The sequence below is a fragment of the Malaclemys terrapin genome, chromosome 3 (assembly GCF_027887155.1).
Source record: "Malaclemys terrapin pileata isolate rMalTer1 chromosome 3, rMalTer1.hap1, whole genome shotgun sequence".
NCBI lineage: Eukaryota > Metazoa > Chordata > Testudines > Emydidae > Malaclemys > Malaclemys terrapin.
The window spans coordinates 149,750,047-149,771,444 of NC_071507.1; the positions used below are offsets into that span (position 1 = coordinate 149,750,047).

General features: G+C 42.8%; 1 protein-coding gene across 2 annotated transcripts in view; it reads left to right on the plus strand.

Annotated features, from left to right (window-relative positions):
• Positions 1-21,398, plus strand: part of FILIP1 (filamin A interacting protein 1) — a 156,830-nt gene that overhangs the window by 85,400 nt on the left and 50,032 nt on the right. For both annotated transcript variants that reach the window (XM_054022433.1, XM_054022434.1), the window contains exon 4: positions 737-915. In XM_054022433.1, coding sequence (XP_053878408.1) covers positions 737-915 — 179 coding nt within the window. The remainder of the gene's footprint in view (positions 1-736; positions 916-21,398) is intronic.

Genomic DNA, 21,398 nt, shown 5'->3' on the forward strand with positions numbered 1-21,398 from the left:
AGAGGAAGAGAGAAAAAGTCTAAATTGAACAGTAACCAGAAATGTATTACAAAAAATCCACACTGACTCTAGCTAATTTAGATTTTATTTTTCATCAATCAAATGAATGGCAGCTGCGACTATCTATTGCATGTCACAGATGTGCACCTACATTTTCAGCTTTAGGCATGCAACTTAAGTGCCAAACCCCATGTTTAGGCATCTAAATGCCCATCTAGCCATTTGAATGCAGGATTTAGTTGTCTAACATTAGGCATCTTAATTTGTACATAGGGTCCACCCTCTTTTGTTCTGATGGGTGCCCTTGACTTCAACAGGCTTGAGGACACATTACCTGACAGGAGAGGCTGAACACCTTGTCTGTTCATTGTCTCAGACCTGCCTCCCTGGAGGCACTGAACACCCTCAATTCCTCTTCCAGTTGGTAGGAGGTGAAGGTGCTCTGCACCGTGCTGCAGGAAGCACTCAGTCCTGCAAAAATATTATACAATGGTGTCAGATTCCATTCTTCGTACATCTGGGAGCTATGCAACTGTTTAATATAAATATACTGTATAAAGAAATCATTCTTTTCACAGAACAATTGCTCTGGTTCCGAGCCACTGCTTTATGTAAAACCCAAGACGTAAAATTACTGAACTGACATTTACTAAATACAGTTTATTCGGTTAGTTAATCAGCTAATGTCAGTGAATGAGACCTTTCAAACAGTCCATTCTCCTTTTCAACTATCCAGCTGGACAGACTGGAAGAAAAGCAGAAAGAGACATATCGACGCATGTTGGAACAGCTCCTCTTGGCTGAGAAGTGCCATCGGCGCACAGTTTATGAGCTGGAAAACGAGAAGCATAAACATACAGATTACATGAACAAGAGCGATGACTTTACCAACCTCTTGGAGCAGGAGCGTGAAAGGTGAGCACTAGAGTTACTATGTAGCATATCCTCAACATCTGGTCACTTCCTCAGTTAAGAAGTTAAATGTTTTTTTATATGATACATCTATTGCCCATGCAATCTGTTTGTAAAATATCACTGTGATCACACTGTACTAACAACATTGTTCAGGTCCAGAGCTGGGAGATCCCACCAGACAGTTCTGTGAGTATGCACTCGAATTTTAAAATGAATTTGCTTTGGCCACACCAGTTCCCAATTTATGTTCATCTTCTGGAAACTTTTGAGTGATCCAATTTTATTTACATTGACTGAATTTTAATCTGGCATGCTGAACCCAAGGTGGTAGGTTTCCTATGGAATGGAACACTGTTTAGCACAGCAGAAGGACGTGGTTTCCAAACCCACATTCTAGAGCCTTGGCACGGAAGTGAGAAGAAGTTGATTGCACTCTTCACATCCAGGGCTGTGAATTCACAATTGATTGAAGAGCGATGCTTCAGGCAATGTGTGTGTCTGTCCCAGGAAGGAAATGTTTTCTAAAAATTGCCTGGTCCTGCCCATCTGCTACTGCAGACTAGTTACAGACATTCCCAGGAAGAAAGATGCCAGATTCACTGAGTAAATTATTTGTTACCTATTTTCTCAGCGAGGTTCGAGACCATCTTTTTGTAGATGACGCATGAAGCTACAAAGTATGTATGTCTTGGCTGCATTGCTGAGCTGATTGACAAACTTCAAAGAGCACAAACTCTGCTGCATTTTACCCAGTGATGTGAAATGTTGTCACCTTCACAGCATATCAAGAATTATGTTGGCTTGTTTTTCCAGTTAAGGAGTATGACAATTATCACATTTGGTGCTTGTATATAAATTATTTTTATATATGCTGAGTATTCATGTGTGTAGGGATACATATTTATGCCTAGAGACTACACAAACAAGGGTTTGATCCAAAGCCCATTGAAGTTAATTGAAAGCTACCCATTGTCTTTAATGATCTTTGAATCAGGCCTTTAGCACTATAGAAGTACATATTATAATAATAAATTATTATAAGAGTGTTGCAGTATTATCTTATCTGATTTACTTTCTACAAATCACCTAGCTCAGTTATTGCCATCTCACCATCCCAGCAATGAATTTGTGTTGTCCAAATAAGTACGTTGTTTTTGGAACTCCTACATAGTCACATGGCTAAAGGAGTTAGGAATTTAAGAAAAACACCTAATATCCTGAGACTCAATCAAATCATAAGAGTTGGCAGCACTACCAGCCCTGGAGATTAAAGCCCTTTTTTTATCCACCGATCAGGGATGGTTTGAAAGTACCAGTGTGAGTTTCCCTGCAACCTCACTTTATCCCTATCTTAGAAAAGCACCTTCAAGGGTGAGAGGTATTTATTATGTGTACACCTGTGCACTGCCAATTGAATTGAGATTACCAGCTCCATTCATATAGGCCACTAAACAGCCCTAAAGTAATAAACTATTGGTCATTTATGACTTGTGCTGTTTTCTTTGGGGATCTGGAGTTGAGTTCTGTCTCCTGTTACTAACTCGCTACATCCAGTCCCATCTCCATGTGCATTCTCTCAATCTCTCTGCTCCATTGTGTGCCTCCTTTTATAAACTCCATGATTAGTGCAAAAACATCAATAAAAAGGAAATTCTGAATTTAAATATATATTGAAAGCTGATCCTTTGGGAATAGCCAAGACCATTTGCTTCAGTCACAAGGGCAAATAGATGTAGAGCAAGAATTGCACCTGTTGAAGCCCCTTTGATTTCTGTTAAGTGACAAGAGAAATATGATACCATAAAAACGGCCATACTAGATGAGACCAATGGGCCATGTAGCCCAGTATGCTGTCTTCTGACAGTGGCCAATGCCAGATCATTCAAAGGCAATGAACAGAACAGAGCAATCATCAAGTGACCCAATCCCTGTCATCCAGTCCCAGCATCTGACAGTCAGAGGCTTTGGGACACCCAGAGTATGGGTCTGTATCCCTGACCATCTTGGCTAATAGTCATTGATGGACCTATCCTCCATGAACTTATCTAGCTCTTTTTTGAACCCAGTTATACATTTGGCCTTCATAACACCCCAAGCAATAAGTTCCACAGATTGACTGTGCATTATGTAAAGTAATACTTCCTTTTGTTTTTTTTTTAAACTTGCTACTATTAATTACTTTGGGTGACCCCTGCTTCTTGTGTTATGTGAAGGGTAAATAACACTTCCTTATTCATTTTCACCTTATTCTCTTATTCTTCTTTTAGCTGTCTCTTTTCCAAGCTGAACAATCCCAACAACTTTTTAATCTCTCCTCGTACAGGAGGTATTCCATACCCCTCCTCTGTACTTTTTCATTTCTAATATAACTTTTTTTAGATGGGGTGATCAGAACTGCATGCAGAATTCAAAGTGTGTGTGTACCATGGCTTTATATATGGCATTATGAGTGAAGTGTGGAAATTGTTCATTAATTTAGACTTAATTGGTCTCAACTCTTACCCTTCAGGGGACAGATCCTTTAGGATTTGAGTGCACAAGGAATTCAGGATCCAGACTAATCTGAGTTCAAATAGTTTATTTCATATATTTTTAAAACTGAAAGTAATATCTTGACGGACAAATTCAGAGAGAAAGAAAAACTAGTGAGATGAATCATCACAAAACCCCACAGAAACTGTCAGCAAGGTCTTTTAATCAAGAGACAGGTTTTGTAACAGGAAAGAAAATTAAGTTGAGATAAAAAAAACCCATTCCCAGCTCAAGATTCAATCCAGTCTAAGACACTGGATGGGGAGTCAATCTTCCCAAAGGCATTTTTCCTTCTCTCTTCACCTAACCATTCTTATTTTACCATCAACATCATCTATATTATTTATATTATGACAGTTCTTAAAGGCCCAGGCCCTACTGTGATAGGAACTGAACAAATACCCAGTCCCCCTGGTGCAAGGGAAAGCAGAAGTTGAGTTGAGGTTAAGCTGTTATTCACCCTATTACACATGCAGTATCTGCAATGGTAATGGAGAGTGAAAACCTAGAGAAAGAACAATCCTGTAGAAGGTCCATTTCTTACAAGTCAGGCATAACGATGATAATGCTTAGCAGTTATATGGCTCTTTCCCTCTTCAAAGAACTTTACAAATCCTTCATAACCCATGGTTTACAGGCTGCCTTTCAGAGACCACATGCCCCATACCATCTTGCCCAAGCTATCGGTCGGAAACACTCTAAGAACAATCAGAGGGCTCTTGGTTCTTACATCTTCCCAATCCTCATTTATAATATTTACTTTATAATGCTATAATACTTATATAGTTTAGGTATTCAATCAAAAAAGCACTTGAGTGGAAAACATAACAGGAGCGTATAAAACATACCCATCAAGGAGAGGAAATTGTAGCAAGCAGCAGCCCGTCACAAAATGACCCCTAAGGGCTGTAGCTGTTTGACTTTGCCAAATTTTAAAAGCCAGCTCCAGAAAGGCATGCTGGGGGAAAATCCTATAAGAAGGCATCTCTAGACTAGAAAGTGTTGGAATCAGAAATTCCGAAGGAAGATGCTCCCAGAGAAAGGGTGGCCTTTGTGTTTTGTAAATATCTCTGTAGTTTGTTCTTCTAAAGATTGGAATACAAATCATATATTCTGTTTCCTAGTCCTGTACCTTAACCACAAGTCTATCTTTCTACCCTTACTCACTTCTATCGCCATTTTCTCCACCCTCATTCTCTTCTTCAATTCTTTACTTCTTATCCTCTACTGCAGGGGTCGGCAACGTTTGGCACGCAGCTTGCCAGGGTAAGCACCCTGGCGGGCCGGGCCAGTTTATTTACCTGCTGACGCGGTAGGTTCGACCGAAGCACACTGCTCGCCCGCGGCGCTTCTCGCCACCCCCATTGGCCCGGGACGGCGAACCGCGGCCAGTGGGGGCTGCAATCGGCTGAACCTGCCGCGTCAGCAGGTAAATAAACTGGCCTGGCCCACTAGGGTGCTTATCCTGGCGAGCTGCGTGCCGAACATTGCCGACCCCTGCTCTACTGTTTAGCAAAGTTTACTAATTGTCTGTTCTTGTTTCAATGAGGTATATTATTAAATTAATGGAGATATCCTATCTCATAGAACTGGAAGGGATCTTGAAAGGTCATCGAGTCCAGCCCCCTGCCTTCACTAGCAGGACCAAGTACTGATTTTTGCCCCAGATCCCTAAGTGGCCCCCTCAAGGATTGAACTCACAACCCTGGGTTTAGCAGGCCAATGCTCAAACCACCGAGCTATCCCTCCCCCAGGATTAATTAATCCTGTTTGCAGAGTGTGCTGTCTTTCAGGAGGATGCCTGGTGGCCTGCTAAATTCACCAGTATCTGTTAGGTATAGATGATACCATTCCATTCAGCCAACTATCCAGGCCTTGCACTTCCATTGGCACCCTTCTTTACTCCCACCCACTGAGGTCTAGCATACATATTAGCTATATGCAGGCCTATTCCCAAGCCACTTCCCTCACAATCTCCTTACCTTCTGTTTAGTCTCCTTCTATTGTCCTCTCCTACTGCAAAGCTTTTAGCCTATCCAAGCTCCATCGCCTTGTGGTATTGTCTTGCCTTCCCATTCATGCTCAGCATCCTGTCACTCATCTCTTCTTCTTCTCTCATACTTGGTGGCTTTGGGTAGGGAAGTGGGGTAGTCTTCATTCCTCTCCCACATTCTCATGGTTAATAGGGTGATTAGCACAAAATGGCCACTCACACCACACTGAGCCTTCCATGGAGATGAAGTGCCAGGTGAGGGCCAACCCTTCCTCATTCATGAAGTTTTCTGTGGATGTGGGAGTCTAGGCAGCCCCTTTCCTGTGTCCGGAGAAGGGAACAGTCATCTCTCCAGCCAAATCATGGCTGAAGTCTTCGTATAGTTGCAAATATTTCTGCACATTATATATGGCCACAGCAGTGAGCAGACTGCCAGTCCCTCCAGCCCAAGGGTTAGGGGAGAATGCCTAGTACTATCTGCAGAAAATTCAATAGGTGGGAAGAGCAGTAACCTGTGCCTGGCACCCTAACTACCCTAAAGTCCCAGTGTGGAGGGGAACAGCAATCTAAGGCCCCCTAGAAAGCCTGGGAAGAAAGGAGAGGGCTGAAAGACACCAGGCCCACTTTTCAAATACATCAATGGTAAGTGGGGTCCAGAGGGAACAGGAATGGCTGGGGATGGGCGAAATGGGGTCTGGGTGGAGTTGGGATGGGGTCTTGGATAGAATTGGCCACTGTAGAAAGGAAGGGCTGGTGTAGCAGCTGCAAGGTTGCAATTGATCCTTTCAGCACAGTCCCACATCCTCCCCATCCTTCAGTCACAGCTTTGACAGCTGAGAGCACTGGCTCTGTCACCTGTCAAGCTGGCTGCATTCAAGCATGAGAGCAGCTGAGGCAGTTCTTGGCTCTGTCCATTCACCCACAAACCTCTCCTGAGGGCAGGGCTTAGCGTAGCCAAGAGAGAGAGCTTGTTGCCCTCAGCTCTGCTTAGTCCCAACCCTCAGATAGCAAAGAAAGATTTTAAAAATATAACGAAAATTACAACTTTATTACAAACTTTAAACTCTTTCTTTGGTCCCCTGGAGATTCACTTGGAAAACAAAAGACAAAAATCAAAGATTAGTTAACAGACAAATGCAGGCACACCCTTCAGTGCACTCTACTGGGGAGTGCCACTACTGTCCATCCACTGCCTCAGCATTTCCCACGCTCCTCAGATCGAACATAGGAAGGGGTCATTAGCTAAAATGCAGAGTAAGGCTATTGCTGTCACCCAATCCCATTACTCTCTTGTAACTTCCCATGGTGCCTCAGCACCCATTCATTGCCTCACTGTCCCCTCAAGGAATGGTTCATATCCTGGAAGTCCTACTGCACTGTGCAGGGCGGGAGGGGCAGGTGAAACTAGATATGCTAATGGCGGGTGCCCTATAGAGATGGCCTCCCTTCAGATCCTGGGTTGGATCACTCCCATTTCTCCACTCAGGAGAAAAGAAAGCCATTAGTTCAGCTACAAAAGAAAGCAAAAGACCAGAAAATACGAACTGAAAAAACATTAACGGCAAAATTGAAATGAAAAATACTACTGAATAAATTAATGAAAAGAATACAGTCCAGTCCCTCACTTCTGCAGGCATCACCACTAATAGACAGTGATGCTTCTCATAATACAGCTTGTGCCTCTAGGTCCACTCCAGAGTCAGTCTGGCAGTGGCTCAGGGGTGATTGGTGACAATCTACAGGTGTGAGTATGGTCCCAGCTCCTTGGGAGCTGGCTTAGGCATTATGGGATCAGTGAAACAAATCCCAGAACCTGCAGTGCTTGCAGGGAGCACTGTGTGCACCTAAAGCAGGATGGCTAGGGTGGAAGCACTGTACCATTGCAAACTCGCGCTGATTCAGTCACAATGCTGCAGGTTGTACAGTCCTCTAAAATAGACACAGTCACAGAGAATGCCTGATTCCATTGTGCAGTCTCCCTCAGTGGGAGTGCTCCTCTGGACTTATGAAGTTGTCAACCTCACAGGTAAAACCCATGAGAGGAGGAGACCGGGTTTTCTTGGCAAGAGGAGCAAGCCTTTGGAAAGCATTAGCAGTTGAGATTAGCACAACCACAATTCTCAATTCAGAATGAAAGGTAAAACTCACTCCTTTGACTTGGATTTCATACAATCACAACTAACAGCATCATAGAAGAGAAAAGGTGGAAGACGAGGAGAAAGCTGAAGACAAGAAGGAAGAACAAGAAAAAGTGTAATCGAAGAGGGAGCTGAGAGAGATGGAAGGAAGAAAGAAAACCTACACAAACAAAAATTTCACCCCAACTATCTAGAGGCACATAGAAAAAATAATTTAGGCCTCTGGCTGTTTGTATTCTTGATTTTTAATCATTTGGGAGGCTCTGAGGCCCAGATCCTCGAAAGTATTTAGTCAGCTAGCTCCCATTGATTTCAAATGAGAGTTAGGCACCTGAATGCCTTTGATCTGGGCCTGAGAATAGAGATACTACAATGCTGGGTCACTCACTCACTCATGCCCATCACCCCAATCGGGGTATGGGCTGCCAACCACAGATCTCCAGAGTCCTCTATCCTGGGCCATTTGCTCTAGCTGGTTCCAGGTATACCCCATTTTTATGCTATCAGCCTGAAGGTCGCGTCGCCATGTGTTTCTTGGATGGCCTCTTTTCCGCTGCGACCTGCGCCATCTTTCTTGACTCGTACATGGTCCTCACGTTCCATGTACCAATGGTAATCCTCCTAGTTGCAAGAAGGGTAATCGGCTTAGTGGCTTCCTCATGACTTTCACCACCCAGCGTCATGCGTCTTCAAGTTGAAGGCCCTTCTTTTTCCAGGCTAAAGTCTCTGTTATCCCTATTGTTGGTGTTTCTGTAGCAAATTAATTTTTTTTTTACGGGGTGGAGTTGCTAGCCCCACGCCCAACCCTCCTCCTTTATCCTGACTTGGGACAGGCAGATGGCCCCAAAGGACCTCTCTGGTGGAGTTACAATGCTGGGTGTTGTTGTTTAAAACTAGACGATAGATTTAAAACTGGCTTTACAGATGGGCCTGAGCCTGAATGTTCAGGTTCAGATCTGAATCTGTAAAGCTCAGAGAGATTTGTGTCAGGTGATGTTGTTCAGATTCATTTTGCAGAAATGGAGCTGAGTGAACATGTTTGGATTAAGATCTGAATTACTCCAAAGTATAAAAGGGTTTGGATCTGGTGAAACACTAGGAGGGTGGTGAAGCACTGGAATGGGTTACCTAAGGAGGTGGTGGAATCTCCTTCCTTAGAAGTTTTTAAGGCCTGGCTTGACAAAGCCCTGGCTGGGATGATTTAGTTGGAGTTGGTCCTGCTTTGAGCAGGAGGTTGGACTAGATGACCTCCTGAGGTCTCTTCCAACCCTAATCTTCTATGAAACCCCTCTCTCATTTATTTTGCAATTTCTAACGTGCACCTAATGTTGTTGTCTCTGGGTGCAACAAATGCAAACAACACACTATTAGTATTAGAAAATATTAACTAAAGAGTAAGCTCTCCACACAGATTATAGAGTATTAGCACCCTACACTTCCAAGGCAAAAGAATGAATAAATAGGTGAGTGAGTGAGTGAGTGAGAGAGAGTGAGAGTGTGTGTGTAACACAATTAACAATTCTAACACCCTGGGCCTGATTCTTCACTGATTTGAACCTATGCAAAGTGAGGGTAAAATTTGACCAAATCCTAATTCTCCATTCGTTTATGCCAGCAGCAGAGTTTTACAAGCACTCTGACTGGCAGTGGAGACTTAGGCCCCTGACAGGTTGAGTTTATATCCATGTGATAAAGTGCACAGGTATACAGTTAAGTTATAACTTCTGTTCACTTGCTCACACATCTGTGACCCCTGAGCAGCTTCAAATAGCTGCTATTTCATTGTCTTAAAAATCAACCGACCAGAAAACTGTACACTTTCTCCTCCAGGGTGGTCTAATTCCCCTCACCCCACCCAAAAAAAAATTACATCTGCCCGAGGCCCAGGACACACACAGTTCAGTCCTGCACCAGTGGCAGCTTTTCTGTACATAAAACTGTCTCAACTTTAAAGTCTGTTATCTAATGATCCTGCAGGGCTAGAAATGGGCACAATGGACTGGAGAGATCCTCAATGAAACTGCTCTTGCTACAAGTCCTGGAGAGGCCTGAGAGATCGGACTTAAAACTCTGATAATTTTAGCCCCAGAAAAGCTATTTTGCATCAGTGGTGGAAGTGTTTACATTTATTGGTTTGAATTTTATCTCCCTCTAATCCTGCTTTGGTTGGACTGATAAGGGCATATGCTTCTCCCATTGAAGTCAGCGGCATTGATGTTAATGATTCAGGATCAGGCCCAAGCCCATAGTCTTGCAGAAGAATACAAGAAATAGCCCTGAACGCCCTCTAAAACATTCCTAAGATAGCTTTTTCTGTAATATACATGGCATATATTTTACAGAATACATGATGGAGTGGGATGGCATGAGGGTTTTACTGGAACGTAGTTGGGATGATCTGTGTAACTCACTCCTGGCTTTGACACTTGGGAGTAACATGACCATTGCAAAGCCAGGCTGATAAAACATTTATAACACAACACATACCATGTCTTCCCTATCTGTCAATATAGAAAACCGATATTTCAGCCTAACAGAACTAACGTATGTATGTATATATAAATTATACACACACACACATGTTTATGCTAGAGTTCATTAAAGTGATAAAGATTTGAATTGACTGTTTGCATTTCTCATTGTAGCCTCAAATTGCACTCTACAACTAATGGGACAATGTTCCAAGTACAGAGAAGCATTTAGCATTTTCCTCCAAGACAGGGTTGAGAATTCATTCTGTATTTCTTAAGCAATGCCCAGCTAAATCTGGTTTTAGTTAAACCCTCTTTTTGAAGTACATGACCATAATTAGATCTGCACAGAGGAGACAGCAGGATTCTGACCCCAGATCATTCTTCTACAAAGTTTTCTTTCACTCTTCATGCAAAATTGTCTCCTCTCCTCTTCCCCCAGAGCAGCACCCCCAGCAAGGAATGTATTGGCAAGTTTCTCAGCGGTCTGTGATAATACATTCCTCTTTGCTTTAGTCATCCTGGCATCAAGATACTCCTGGCTGCTCTTCTGGTGATGTAATGCTGGGCCCACATCACCTGCAAAGAAAATTGATCTGCAAGTAATAAAAAACACAACCGTCTTGAAACAAAAACGGGAGTATCAATGTTAGCAGATTTCAAACTCCTCTTTTTCCTGCTTTTGTTATTAAAGTTTCTCCTCTCCCTTATCCCATGAGAAGCCAGCACCAAGCCCTTTCTTTATTAAACATTTTCAATTGTTTCATTTTATTTAAATATAGCCGAGACAGCCGGGGGGGGGTACTAGTAGGGGCTAGAGTTCTGAGATTGTTGTAGAGTTTTACCCGTGTTCTCCTTCAGATCTGTAGATTCTTTTGATTTTTATAGCACTAGTAAAATGAAGAAAAGGCCACAGTATCAATCAGCCAATGACCGATCTACAGCATAGTCTAACCAAACATAGGTCATTTTGAAATGTTCACTGTTAATGAATCTCTCGGACTTAACATTTAAAGCCAAATTCTGAGTGTAATGCCATGCAGCGACTTCAGAGGGGTGCCGGAAGGTATAAAATAGCACAGAATTTGGCCCTTAATTATAAAATGTGTTTTTTCTTTTAAATTCTGGAAACTTTCACGGTTAGAGATTTGCATCCATACATCCAAGACTTCTCAGCCATCTTCTTATTCTGCCTTTGAGTTTTCTCATTTATTTGTTTTTCTGACCTGCTTTCCAAATCATGAACCGGAAGGAAAAAGCCAGCACAGTAGGGATCCACAGCATGGCCTACAGTTGTTACTCCGCTTACCATTATGTTGTTGGCAACAGTAACTCGCTGAGTCAGTCTATTTTGACTTTTCAGTAATTGCATCTATAAACTGAATTTTGTGTTGATTCATTAAAAAGCTGACAATGACAAGGGCAACAGTTTTACAATCATTAAACAGCTTTCATCCCATTCCTTTAGCTTGACATACGTATCTGTACACTTCAGAAAGATTAGTTTTTCTCTCGATATGATACAATTTTAGGACTGCACATTAAGTGGTTCAAGTTGAATGATAGTCTATTATGAAAACACCTGACAGTAACAAATGCCACTTCCAAACAGTGAAGTAAATCAAGTTCTTCAAGTTCTATTTTACAGTTTCAGTTGACGTAAGATAATGACTGGAACATGTGATTTTGTGAGGCATGTATTTTAGCTGAGTTGTAAAGCTTGTGATCCTGGTCTCAGATTTAAACAGGACAGTTCCACAAATGTTAAAATAATGAGAAAACATAAAGCTACATCTAGCTGTACAAAAACAACGAGAAAATATTGTGAGGCTAATATGATGTGCTATTTGCCATGAGTTTCGGGTAATCCAAATCCCTATCTTCACCCTTGGATATTCTTTAACACTGTCAGATCTTATAGTCAGTCCTGGGAGCATATAAAATAGCATCATGTGGTATTTCAGCTACTCTTCCAACTGCAGATTATTTCTAAGTCAGAATCAGCTTTACAGGCCTTCAGAGAGAATTATTATGCAGAAGAGATCTGTTGCATTATTTCTGAACAAGTTTAGTGCATCTGCAGACCCATCACTAAATACGCCATGGGTCAGGTGGGGGAGGGAAGTTACTCTACTTAAGCTCCGCTCACAATCTCAAGCTCCACCCAGAGTGAAATAACTAGCAATATTGACATTAAAATTGGCATAGGTGTCTTTCACAGTTACCACATTGTGACAGTGTACCCCATAAGGCTTTATGGGGGTGTATGTGCTTATAAATGTATGTATCACATAACTGGAATATGTTTTGTGCTGCCTGTGCCATGTAACATATCTCCGTAAAGGTTATGGTCTACTATATCTATTCATCCTATTTGTACACTTATATCATTTTCTACTTGAGGTTAAGAATATGGGCTGTATACTTGCTTGGTTTCTAAGTAAGCTTTGTGAGGCATTTGGTCAGTTTGTCTAGGAAGGAATTCACAAGGTTAAGTACCTGATCAGGAAGCACTTGGGGAACAATGCATCTTGGAATGCTCCAATCCACATACGAAGTCTTCCTGGAGACATACAAGATACCATGTGGACAATGGCTTCGGCCTGTAAAGACTGAGTCATGCAGGGACATGTGACTTGCCCAGATGACTCCAGAACTCCATCATGGAGCTGGATTTTGCCTAGGAGTGAGGAGGGGGGTCTCCACCCACAGGAGAAAGTCTATTTAAACCCGTGGGAGACCCCTCCATTTTGTCTTCAGCTGGCTAAAGAAGGAGCCTCTCCACCCCCCAGAATACCAGAAGGAAACTGGAACAAAGGACAGTAACTACAGAGGGTGTGAGTGATTGCTGGACCAGGCTAAAAGGAGATTAGCCTGTAAAAGGGAGCATTCTGGAACTGGTGAGGATCTTATCTGTGTTCAGTGTTTGATTAGACATAGATTTGCACATTTTATTTTATTTTGCTTGGTAACTTACTTTGTTCTGTCTGTTACTACTTGGAACCACTTAAATCCTACTTCCTGTATTTAATAAAATCGCTTTTTTCCTTATTAATTAAATCAGAGTATGTATTAATACCTGGGGAAGCAAACAGCTGTGCATATCTCTCTATCAGTGTTATAGAGGGCGAACAATTTATGAGTTTACCTGGTATAAGCTTTGTACAGGGTAAAACGGATTTATTTGGGTTTAGACCCCATTGGGAGTTGGGCATCTGAGTGCTAAAGACAAGCACACTTCTGTGAACTGTTTTCAGGTAAACCTGCAGCTTTGGGGCAAGTAATTCAGACCCTGGGTCTGTGTTGGAGCAGACAGGAGTGTCTGGCTCAGTAAGACAGGGTGCTGGAATCCTGAGCTGGCAGGGAAAACAGGAGCAGGGGTAGTCTTTGCACATTAGGTGGCAGCTCCCAGGGGGGTTTCTGTGATCCAACCTGTCACACACATAATTGAAACATATCTGTTCGTTAACAGCTCTATTAGTCATGTTTTCAGGCTGTCTACAGCCACAGGAAACCTTAGCTGAATCAGGGTCAGATTTAGAAAGTTTTCTTCTCAAACAGACAGGCTAGAAGCACAGTTTCAATGGAAGTGGCAGGTGCTCAGCACTGCTAACATATTACTTATGCACCACTTACTAATGTGGTGCATTAAGGATTTAGGTGTTAGTACCTGAAGAAGAGCTGTGTGTAAACTCAAAAGCTTGTCTCTCTCACCAACAGAAGTTAGTCCAATAAAAGACCTTGTCTCTCTGACTTTAGGCTCTGCAGTTTGAGCATGTTGGTTTTAATTTTGCATTCAAAAACCTTGCAGAAACTGATGGGACTATAAGAAAAATACTGGTATTGCATAGCAGTTCAAGTGGTGTCTTGGAAAGACCCTAAAAATATTTTCCATCTGTTCTCTATAGTCAAAAGTTAACAATGGGCCTGCACTATGAATATATATTTCAAATAGTTTAGATAAGTAGCTGTCCCCTACCTGGCAGGCCAAGGACCCCTGAACCATTTTGCGTCCATTACACTGGCATCTGAGCTCCTTGCCGCAAGCTCATGCAGGAAGTTGTAATTTAGACCTGAGTGCACAACTAATCCATAAATGTATTAGTCTGATTAATGGTCTCACATACACAAGTTTACATTGGTGCTACTCCTTCGATGACATTGGAACTAACCAAGATTTACACTGGTGTAAGTCCAATCAGAATCTGAATAATAACTTTTTAAAAAGTATATAAATAAGCTGTTTCCTACTTGCAGTTTGTACTTTTAGCCTCTGAATAAAAGTTAGCTCTCTAGCAAAGTAACTTGCAGACCATATTTGTTCCACTTGTGGCAGTATTAATTTTAGAGCATTTCTGTAGCCAAATACTGTATATTTATTTTTATAACAACAGTTAGTCAGTGTTGCACATTGCAGATGAACTGGTGATTTTTAAAAAGAAGAACAGGAGTACTTGTGGCACCTTAGAGACTAACAAATTTATTAGAGCATAAGCTTTCGTGGACTACAGCCCACTTCTTCCTATGCATCCGAAGAAGTGGGCTGTAGTCCACGAAAGCTTATGCTCTAATAAATTTGTTAGTCTCTAAGGTGCCACAAGTACTCCTGTTCTTCTTTTTGCGGATACAGACTAACACGGCTGTTACTCTGAAACTGGTGATTTTTAGGTTCTTAGCTTTTCAGGAAAGGAACTTTGCATCATTAATACTTACGGCACTGTATACATATAAAAACAATAGCAATATACAAGCCAATGGAATTTGTAGTAGATCATAGAATCATAGAATATCAGGGTTGGAAGGGACCTCAAGAGGTCATCTAGTCCAACCCCCTGCTCAAAGCAGGACCAATTCCCAACTAAATCATCCCAGCCAGGGCTTTGTCAAGCCGGGCCTTAAAACCATCCAAGGAAGGAGACTCCACCACCTCCCTAGGTAACGCATTCCAGTGCTTCACCACCCTCCTAGTGAAATAGTGTTTCCTAATATCCAACCTGGACCTCCCCCACTGCAACTTGAGACCATTGCTCCTTGTTCTGTCATCTGCCACCACTGAGAACAGCCGAGCTCCATCCTCTTTGGAACCCCCCTTCAGGTAGTTGAAAGCAGCTATCAAATCCCCCCTCATTCTTCTCTTCTGGAGACTAAACAATCTCAGTTCCCTCAGCCTCTCCTCATAAGTCATGTGCTCTAGATCCCTAATCATTTTTGTTGCCCTCCGCTGGACTCTTTCCAATATTTCCACATCCTTCTTGTAGTGTGGGGCCCAAAACTGGACACAGTACTCCAGATGAGGCCTCACCAATGTCGAATAAAGGGGAACAATCACGTTCCTCGATCTGCTGGCAATGCCCCTACTTATACAGCCCAAAATGCCATTAGCCTTCTTGGCAACAAGAGAACACTGTTGACTCATATCCAGCTTCTTGTCCACTGTGACCCCTAGGTCCTTTTCTGCAGAACTGCTACCTAGCCATTCGGTCCCTAGTCTGTAGCAGTGCATAGGATTCTTCCGTCCTAAGTGCAGGACTCTGCACTTGTCCTTGTTGAACCTCATCAGGTTTTTTTTGGCCCAATCCTCTAATTTGTCTAGGTCCCTCTGTATCCAATCCCTACCCTCTAGTGTATCTACCACGCCTCCTAGTTTAGTGTCATCTGCAAACTTGCTGAGAGTGCAGTCCACAGCATCCTCCAGATCATTAATAAAGATATTAAACAAAACTGGCCCCAGGACCGACCCTTGGGGCACTCCGCTTGAAACCGGCTGCCAACTAGACATGGAGCCATTGATCACTACCCGTTGAGCCCGACGATCTAGCCAGCTTTCTATCTACCTTACAGTCCATTCATCCAGCCCATACTTCTTTAACTTGGCGGCAAGAATACTGTGGGAGACCGTATCAAAAGCTTTGCTAAAGTCAAGGAATAACACATCCACTGCATTCCCCTCATCCACAGAGCCAGTTATCTCATCATAGAAGGCAATTAGGTTAGTCAGGCACGACTTCCCCTTGGTGAATCCATGCTGACTGTTCCTGATCACTTTCCTCTCCTCTAAGTGTTTCATAATTGATTCCTTGATGACCTGCTCCATGATTTTTCCACTGACTGAGGTGAGGCTGACTGGCCTGTAGTTCCCCGGATCCTCCTTCTTCCCTTTTTTAAAGACGGGCACTACATTAGCCTTTTTCCAGTCATCTGGTACCTCCCCCGATCACCATGAGTTTTCAAAAATAATGGCTAATGGCTCTGCAATCTCATCTGCCAACTCCTTTAGCACCCTCGGATGCAGCGCATCCGGCCCCATGGACTTGTGCACGTCCAGTTTTTCTTAAATAGTCCCGAACCACTTCTTTCTCCACAGAGGGCTGGTCACCTTCTCCCCATATTGTGCTGCCCAGTGCAGCAGTCTGGGAGCTGACCTTGTTCGTGAAGACAGAGGCAAAAAAAGCATTGAGTACATTAGCTTTTTCCACATCCTCGGTCACTAGGTTGCCTCCCTCATTCAGTAAGGGGCTCTCACTTTCCTTGACTTTCTTCTTGTTGCTAACATACCTGAAGAAACCCTTCTTGTTACTCTTAACATCTCTTGCTAGCTGCAACTCCAAGTGTGATTTGGCCTTCCTGATTTCACTCCTGCATGCCTGAGCAATATTTTTATACTCCTCCCTGGTCATTTGTCCAATCTTCCACTTCTTGTAAGCTTCTTTTTTGCGTTTAAGATCAGCAAGGATTTCACTGTTTAGCCAAGCTGGTCACCTGCCATATTTACTATTCTTTCTACACATCGGGATGATTTGTTCCTGCAACCGCAATAAGAATTCTTTAAAATACAGCCAGCTCTCCTGGACCCCTTTGCCCTTCATGTTATTCTCCCAGGGGATCCTGCCCATCTGTTTCCTGAGGGAACAATGATAACAGTGAGGCAAACAGATACAAAATTTGAGGGGGATGTGGGTGAAGATGCATGAAGCTTGCAGCTATTCAAAGGAAAGACAAACAGAATAGTACGAAGTTGTGGGGGAGAAGTTTTTTCAACACTTCCAGTGTCTGTACCTATGGAAGTCAAGAGGAGTTGCATATGTGAAGGCAAAATTTGTATCACTACACACTAGAAATATCATAAAATACAGATGGAAATACAGAGAAGCCATTTTCTTCCACAGCCACCTATAAACATGCTAGCACAGACACAGAAGACAGCTATCACTTGGGAAGATTACTAATTTTAGCCAAGAAAAACTGGCTGTAGATAAAAATACACATTTTATCCATGTAACCTACTCTTCCTAGATTCATTACACTGAAAAAATAAGGGGACAGAAAGTATTAGAGATGCTGTGGTGGAGGTTCTGATGTAATGGGCAGCTGTTTTCTCTTTTGCATTCCAGGAAAAATCCACAGATACTGAAATGGACATTAATGAAAATACCTTTCCCGCCTTTCCTACTGACAGTTGTGACATGGGGTATTAGGTTGTGGTGACAGTCAGGATTACTCAGTGTTGAAGTTATTAAAATCTATTCGTCTCACCTGGGGTCAGAAGCAGCCGCTGATTTATGTTGCACAGTTCTTGAAAATTCGTTTTTGCTAAATTATGTAGAAAACCATTATTTGGAAAGTTTGCTAAAAAAAAGCCTCAGTAAATAAAGCCATGTATTTCTGTTATGGCACCCTAAGAAACATCTTTGAAAGACTTAATATAAACTCATTGTATAGGCAAATGACATTATAAATGGCTAAGATTAAAGTGTAAAGGTAAAATGACAATTTCAAAAAATAGAAAAATGATTTCTAAAATGAAGGGCTTGATATTAGACTATCGAAGCCAATGGGAATGTTATAATAATTATAATTAATTATAATTATTATAACATTCCCATTGGCTTCGATAGTCTAATATCAAGCCCTTCATTTTAGAAATCATTTAACTTAAAACCTAAATGACAATTTCAAAAAATAGAAAAATGATTTCTAAAATGAAGGGCTTGATATTAGACTATCAAAGCCAATGGGAATGTTATTAATGACTTCAGTGAAGGTGGGATCAACCCCAGAAATTGCACTCCAATTGCACATTAGCAATTGTTCTACTATTAGGAAAATTCTCTCTCTCTCTCTCTCTATATATATACACCGCTTCCTCGATGTAACGTGACCCGATATAACACAAATTCGGATATAACGCAGTAAAGCAGTGCTCCGGGAGGGTGGGACTGCGCATTCCGGTGGATCAAAGCAAGTTCAATATACCGCGGTTTCACCTATAACGCGGTACGATTTTTTGGCTTCCGAGGACAGCGTTATATCGAGGTAGAGGTGTATAATTTTTTGCCTCACTTCTCTGCACACAGGTGATTTTCACTGTTCTCCTAAATCTTAGATCATTCTTATGCCATTGTACACAGCTACATGAGTTACTCTGGTTTCCTAAGTCAAGAGTCTCAACTTTTGCTTTAGAGAACTTTTCTGTTCATGGCCCTCACCGGAAAGTCAGATCCATCCCTCTCCTAGAACTTCTGTCACTCTGACTTTTTGGATTAATTGGCGCAAAACGGCAATTTCTGCTGTGTTTTGCCCACATTTTTGTGTGTTTCGCCCTCTCATTTTATTTGCCTTTCTAGACTGATGTATCAAATGAAAGACAATGACAAGTCTGACAATTATTATTAGGCTTAGAACGCAGGAGTTTCTGTCCACCAGCCCCATAATTGGTTCACTAGATTTACAGACTCGTAGAAGTTAAGGCCAGAAGGGACCACCATGATCATCTGGCCTGACTGCCTGCACATCACAGGCCACACACCCTCATCCACTCACTCCTGCAATAGGCCCATAACCTCTGGCTGAGTTACTGGATGTTCTCAATACTTGATTTAAAGACTTCAAGTTACAGAAAATTCACCATTTACTCTAATTCAAACCAGTAAGTGACCCGTGCTCTACACTGCAGAGGAAGGCAAACCCCTGCCCCCATCCCAGAGATCTCTGCCAATCTGATCTGGGGAAAAATTCCTTACCGACCTCAAATATGGTGATCAATTAGACACTGAGCATGGGCAAGACCCACCAGCCAGACACCTAGGAAAGAATTTTCTGTAGTAACTCAGAGCCCTCCCCATCTAGTGTTCCATTTCCAGCCATTGCTAATAGCAGTTGCAGATAGGCCATATACCATTGTAGGCAATCTCATCATACCATCCCCTCCATAAACTTATCAAGCTACTCCCCCTCTTCCAGAAGTTCACTCCTCTGATGGTTGGAAACTTTTGTCTAATCTCAAGCCTAAACCTATGGATGGGCAGTTGACATCCATTTGTTCTTGTGCCTACATTGGCCCTTACCTTAAATAACTCCTCTCCCTCCCTGGTGTTTGTCCCTCTAATGTATTTATAGAAAGCAATCATATCGCCCCTCATTCTTCATTTTGTTAGGCTAACCAAGCCAAGTTCATGCTGTCTCTTCTCATAAGGTAGGCTCTCCATTTCTTTGATCATCCTAGTAGCCTTTCTCTGCATCTGTCCCAGTTTGAATCCATCTTTCTTAAACATGAGAGACCAGCACTGCACACTGTATTCCAGGTGAGGTCTCACCATTGGTGCTGACTCTGTGGATTCTCCGGGACTGGAGCACCTATGGAAAAAAAATAGTGGCCCATGGGCAGCCCCATGGATTAGCTCCTTCCCCTCCCGCCCGCCGGTTCAGCGGTGTGCAGGAGGTGCTTGGGGCAAGAGGGAGGAGAGGGGGAAGGAAAAGGCAGGGAGAGGGGGCAGGAAGGGGCAGGGCAGAGCAGGTGTGTGAAGAGGTGGGGCGAGGGGGCAGGTTTGGGGGAAGGGGTGGAATGGGGGCAGAGCACCCCTCACGAACTCAGAAAGTCGGCACCTCTGGGTCTCACCATGCCTTGTATAATGGTAATAATACTTCACTATCTCTACTGGAAATGCCTCGCCTGATGCATCTTAGGGTTGCATTAGCCTTTTTCACCGCCACATCAAATTGGCAGCTCATAGTCATCCTGTGATCCATACATGCTGCTTCTAGGCGGCATTATGAGAAAGAACAGCAGCTGGAAACAAGGTCAGCAGAATTAAAACCAGCATAATGGGGCAAAGGAAGGGGTCTGAGAGGAAAGGATGGCAGGAATAAAAGGAGGATCAGTTTAGGACAGATGATAACAGAAACAAAGAGGAGAAATGATTGCAAGTAGAAGATTTGTGAAGGAAGAAAGGGCAACGAGAAGAGCTAGGTATAAAGTAGTCAGAGAGAAGAATGTAGTAGTGCTTGTGCAAGTGGAAGAATGGAAGGAAGGGGAGATGGTGAAGAGATGGAGTAAAAGGTCCTGAGATTTGGCTGTGAAGACTTATTAGAGACTTTAGTGATAACAGTTTCAGTAGAGTAGAAAGAGTAGAAGGGATCCATGACTGGCTTGGACAAAAGAAACTCAAGGCAACAGTTGTAAATGGTTCATTCAGTGTTGATGAGTTCAGAGGTGAAGGGAAGAAGGGAAACAGGGCCAATGTTGAAGAGTTGGGGAGGTTTCATGGAGTTTTATAAAAGTAGGTAAGAACTTAAAGAACTTAGTCTACATAGGACACTATAGTTCTGGAGTGAGGGGTTGTGAGAATTATTGATAATTATGATGATTTACTATTTGTATTATAGTTGTGCCTAGGAGCCCCAGTGATGGACTAGGTCCCTTGGCCTGCGCCACTTCCTGCAGCCCCCATTGGCCTGGAACGGTGAACCACGGCCAGGGGAGCTGCGATCGGCAAAACCTGCGGACACTGCCGGTAAACAAACCGTCCCGGCCCGCGAGTGGATTTCCCTGATGGGCCATGTGCCAAAGGTTGCCGATCCCTGAGCTATACAAACACAAATCAAAAAGACTGAAATACTGAGACCCTGAATCAATTGTTTTTAAACAGTGTGCAGGATGTTAAGGATTGATTGGCATGATCAGAGTAAGAAAAGAGGAATTGCTTGAAAAGGGGGTGGGAGTGGAATTGGGGATTTTTAAGGAAGACTTTGAAGAAAGAAAGAGATGGTCCTGGGTGGAAGAGGAAGGAAGACTGTTCCAGCTACAAAAAGCTTGTAATTGGTCCAGCATGCTACCGCCAGTCTACTCAGCAACAAGAGAACATGCCGCTCTGGTATTCTGTTTACCGCACTAGCTCTCTTCACGGCACCAAGTCAAGGTCAAGATCTTAGTTCTCATCTCTAAAGCCCTGCATGACACTGGTTCAAGCTACCTAAGGAACCACTTTTCTCTCATCTGTCATCTTGCATGACAGATACATTCCACTAGAACTATGAAACCGACACCCTCTCAGGTCAAACTTCTGAGAATGG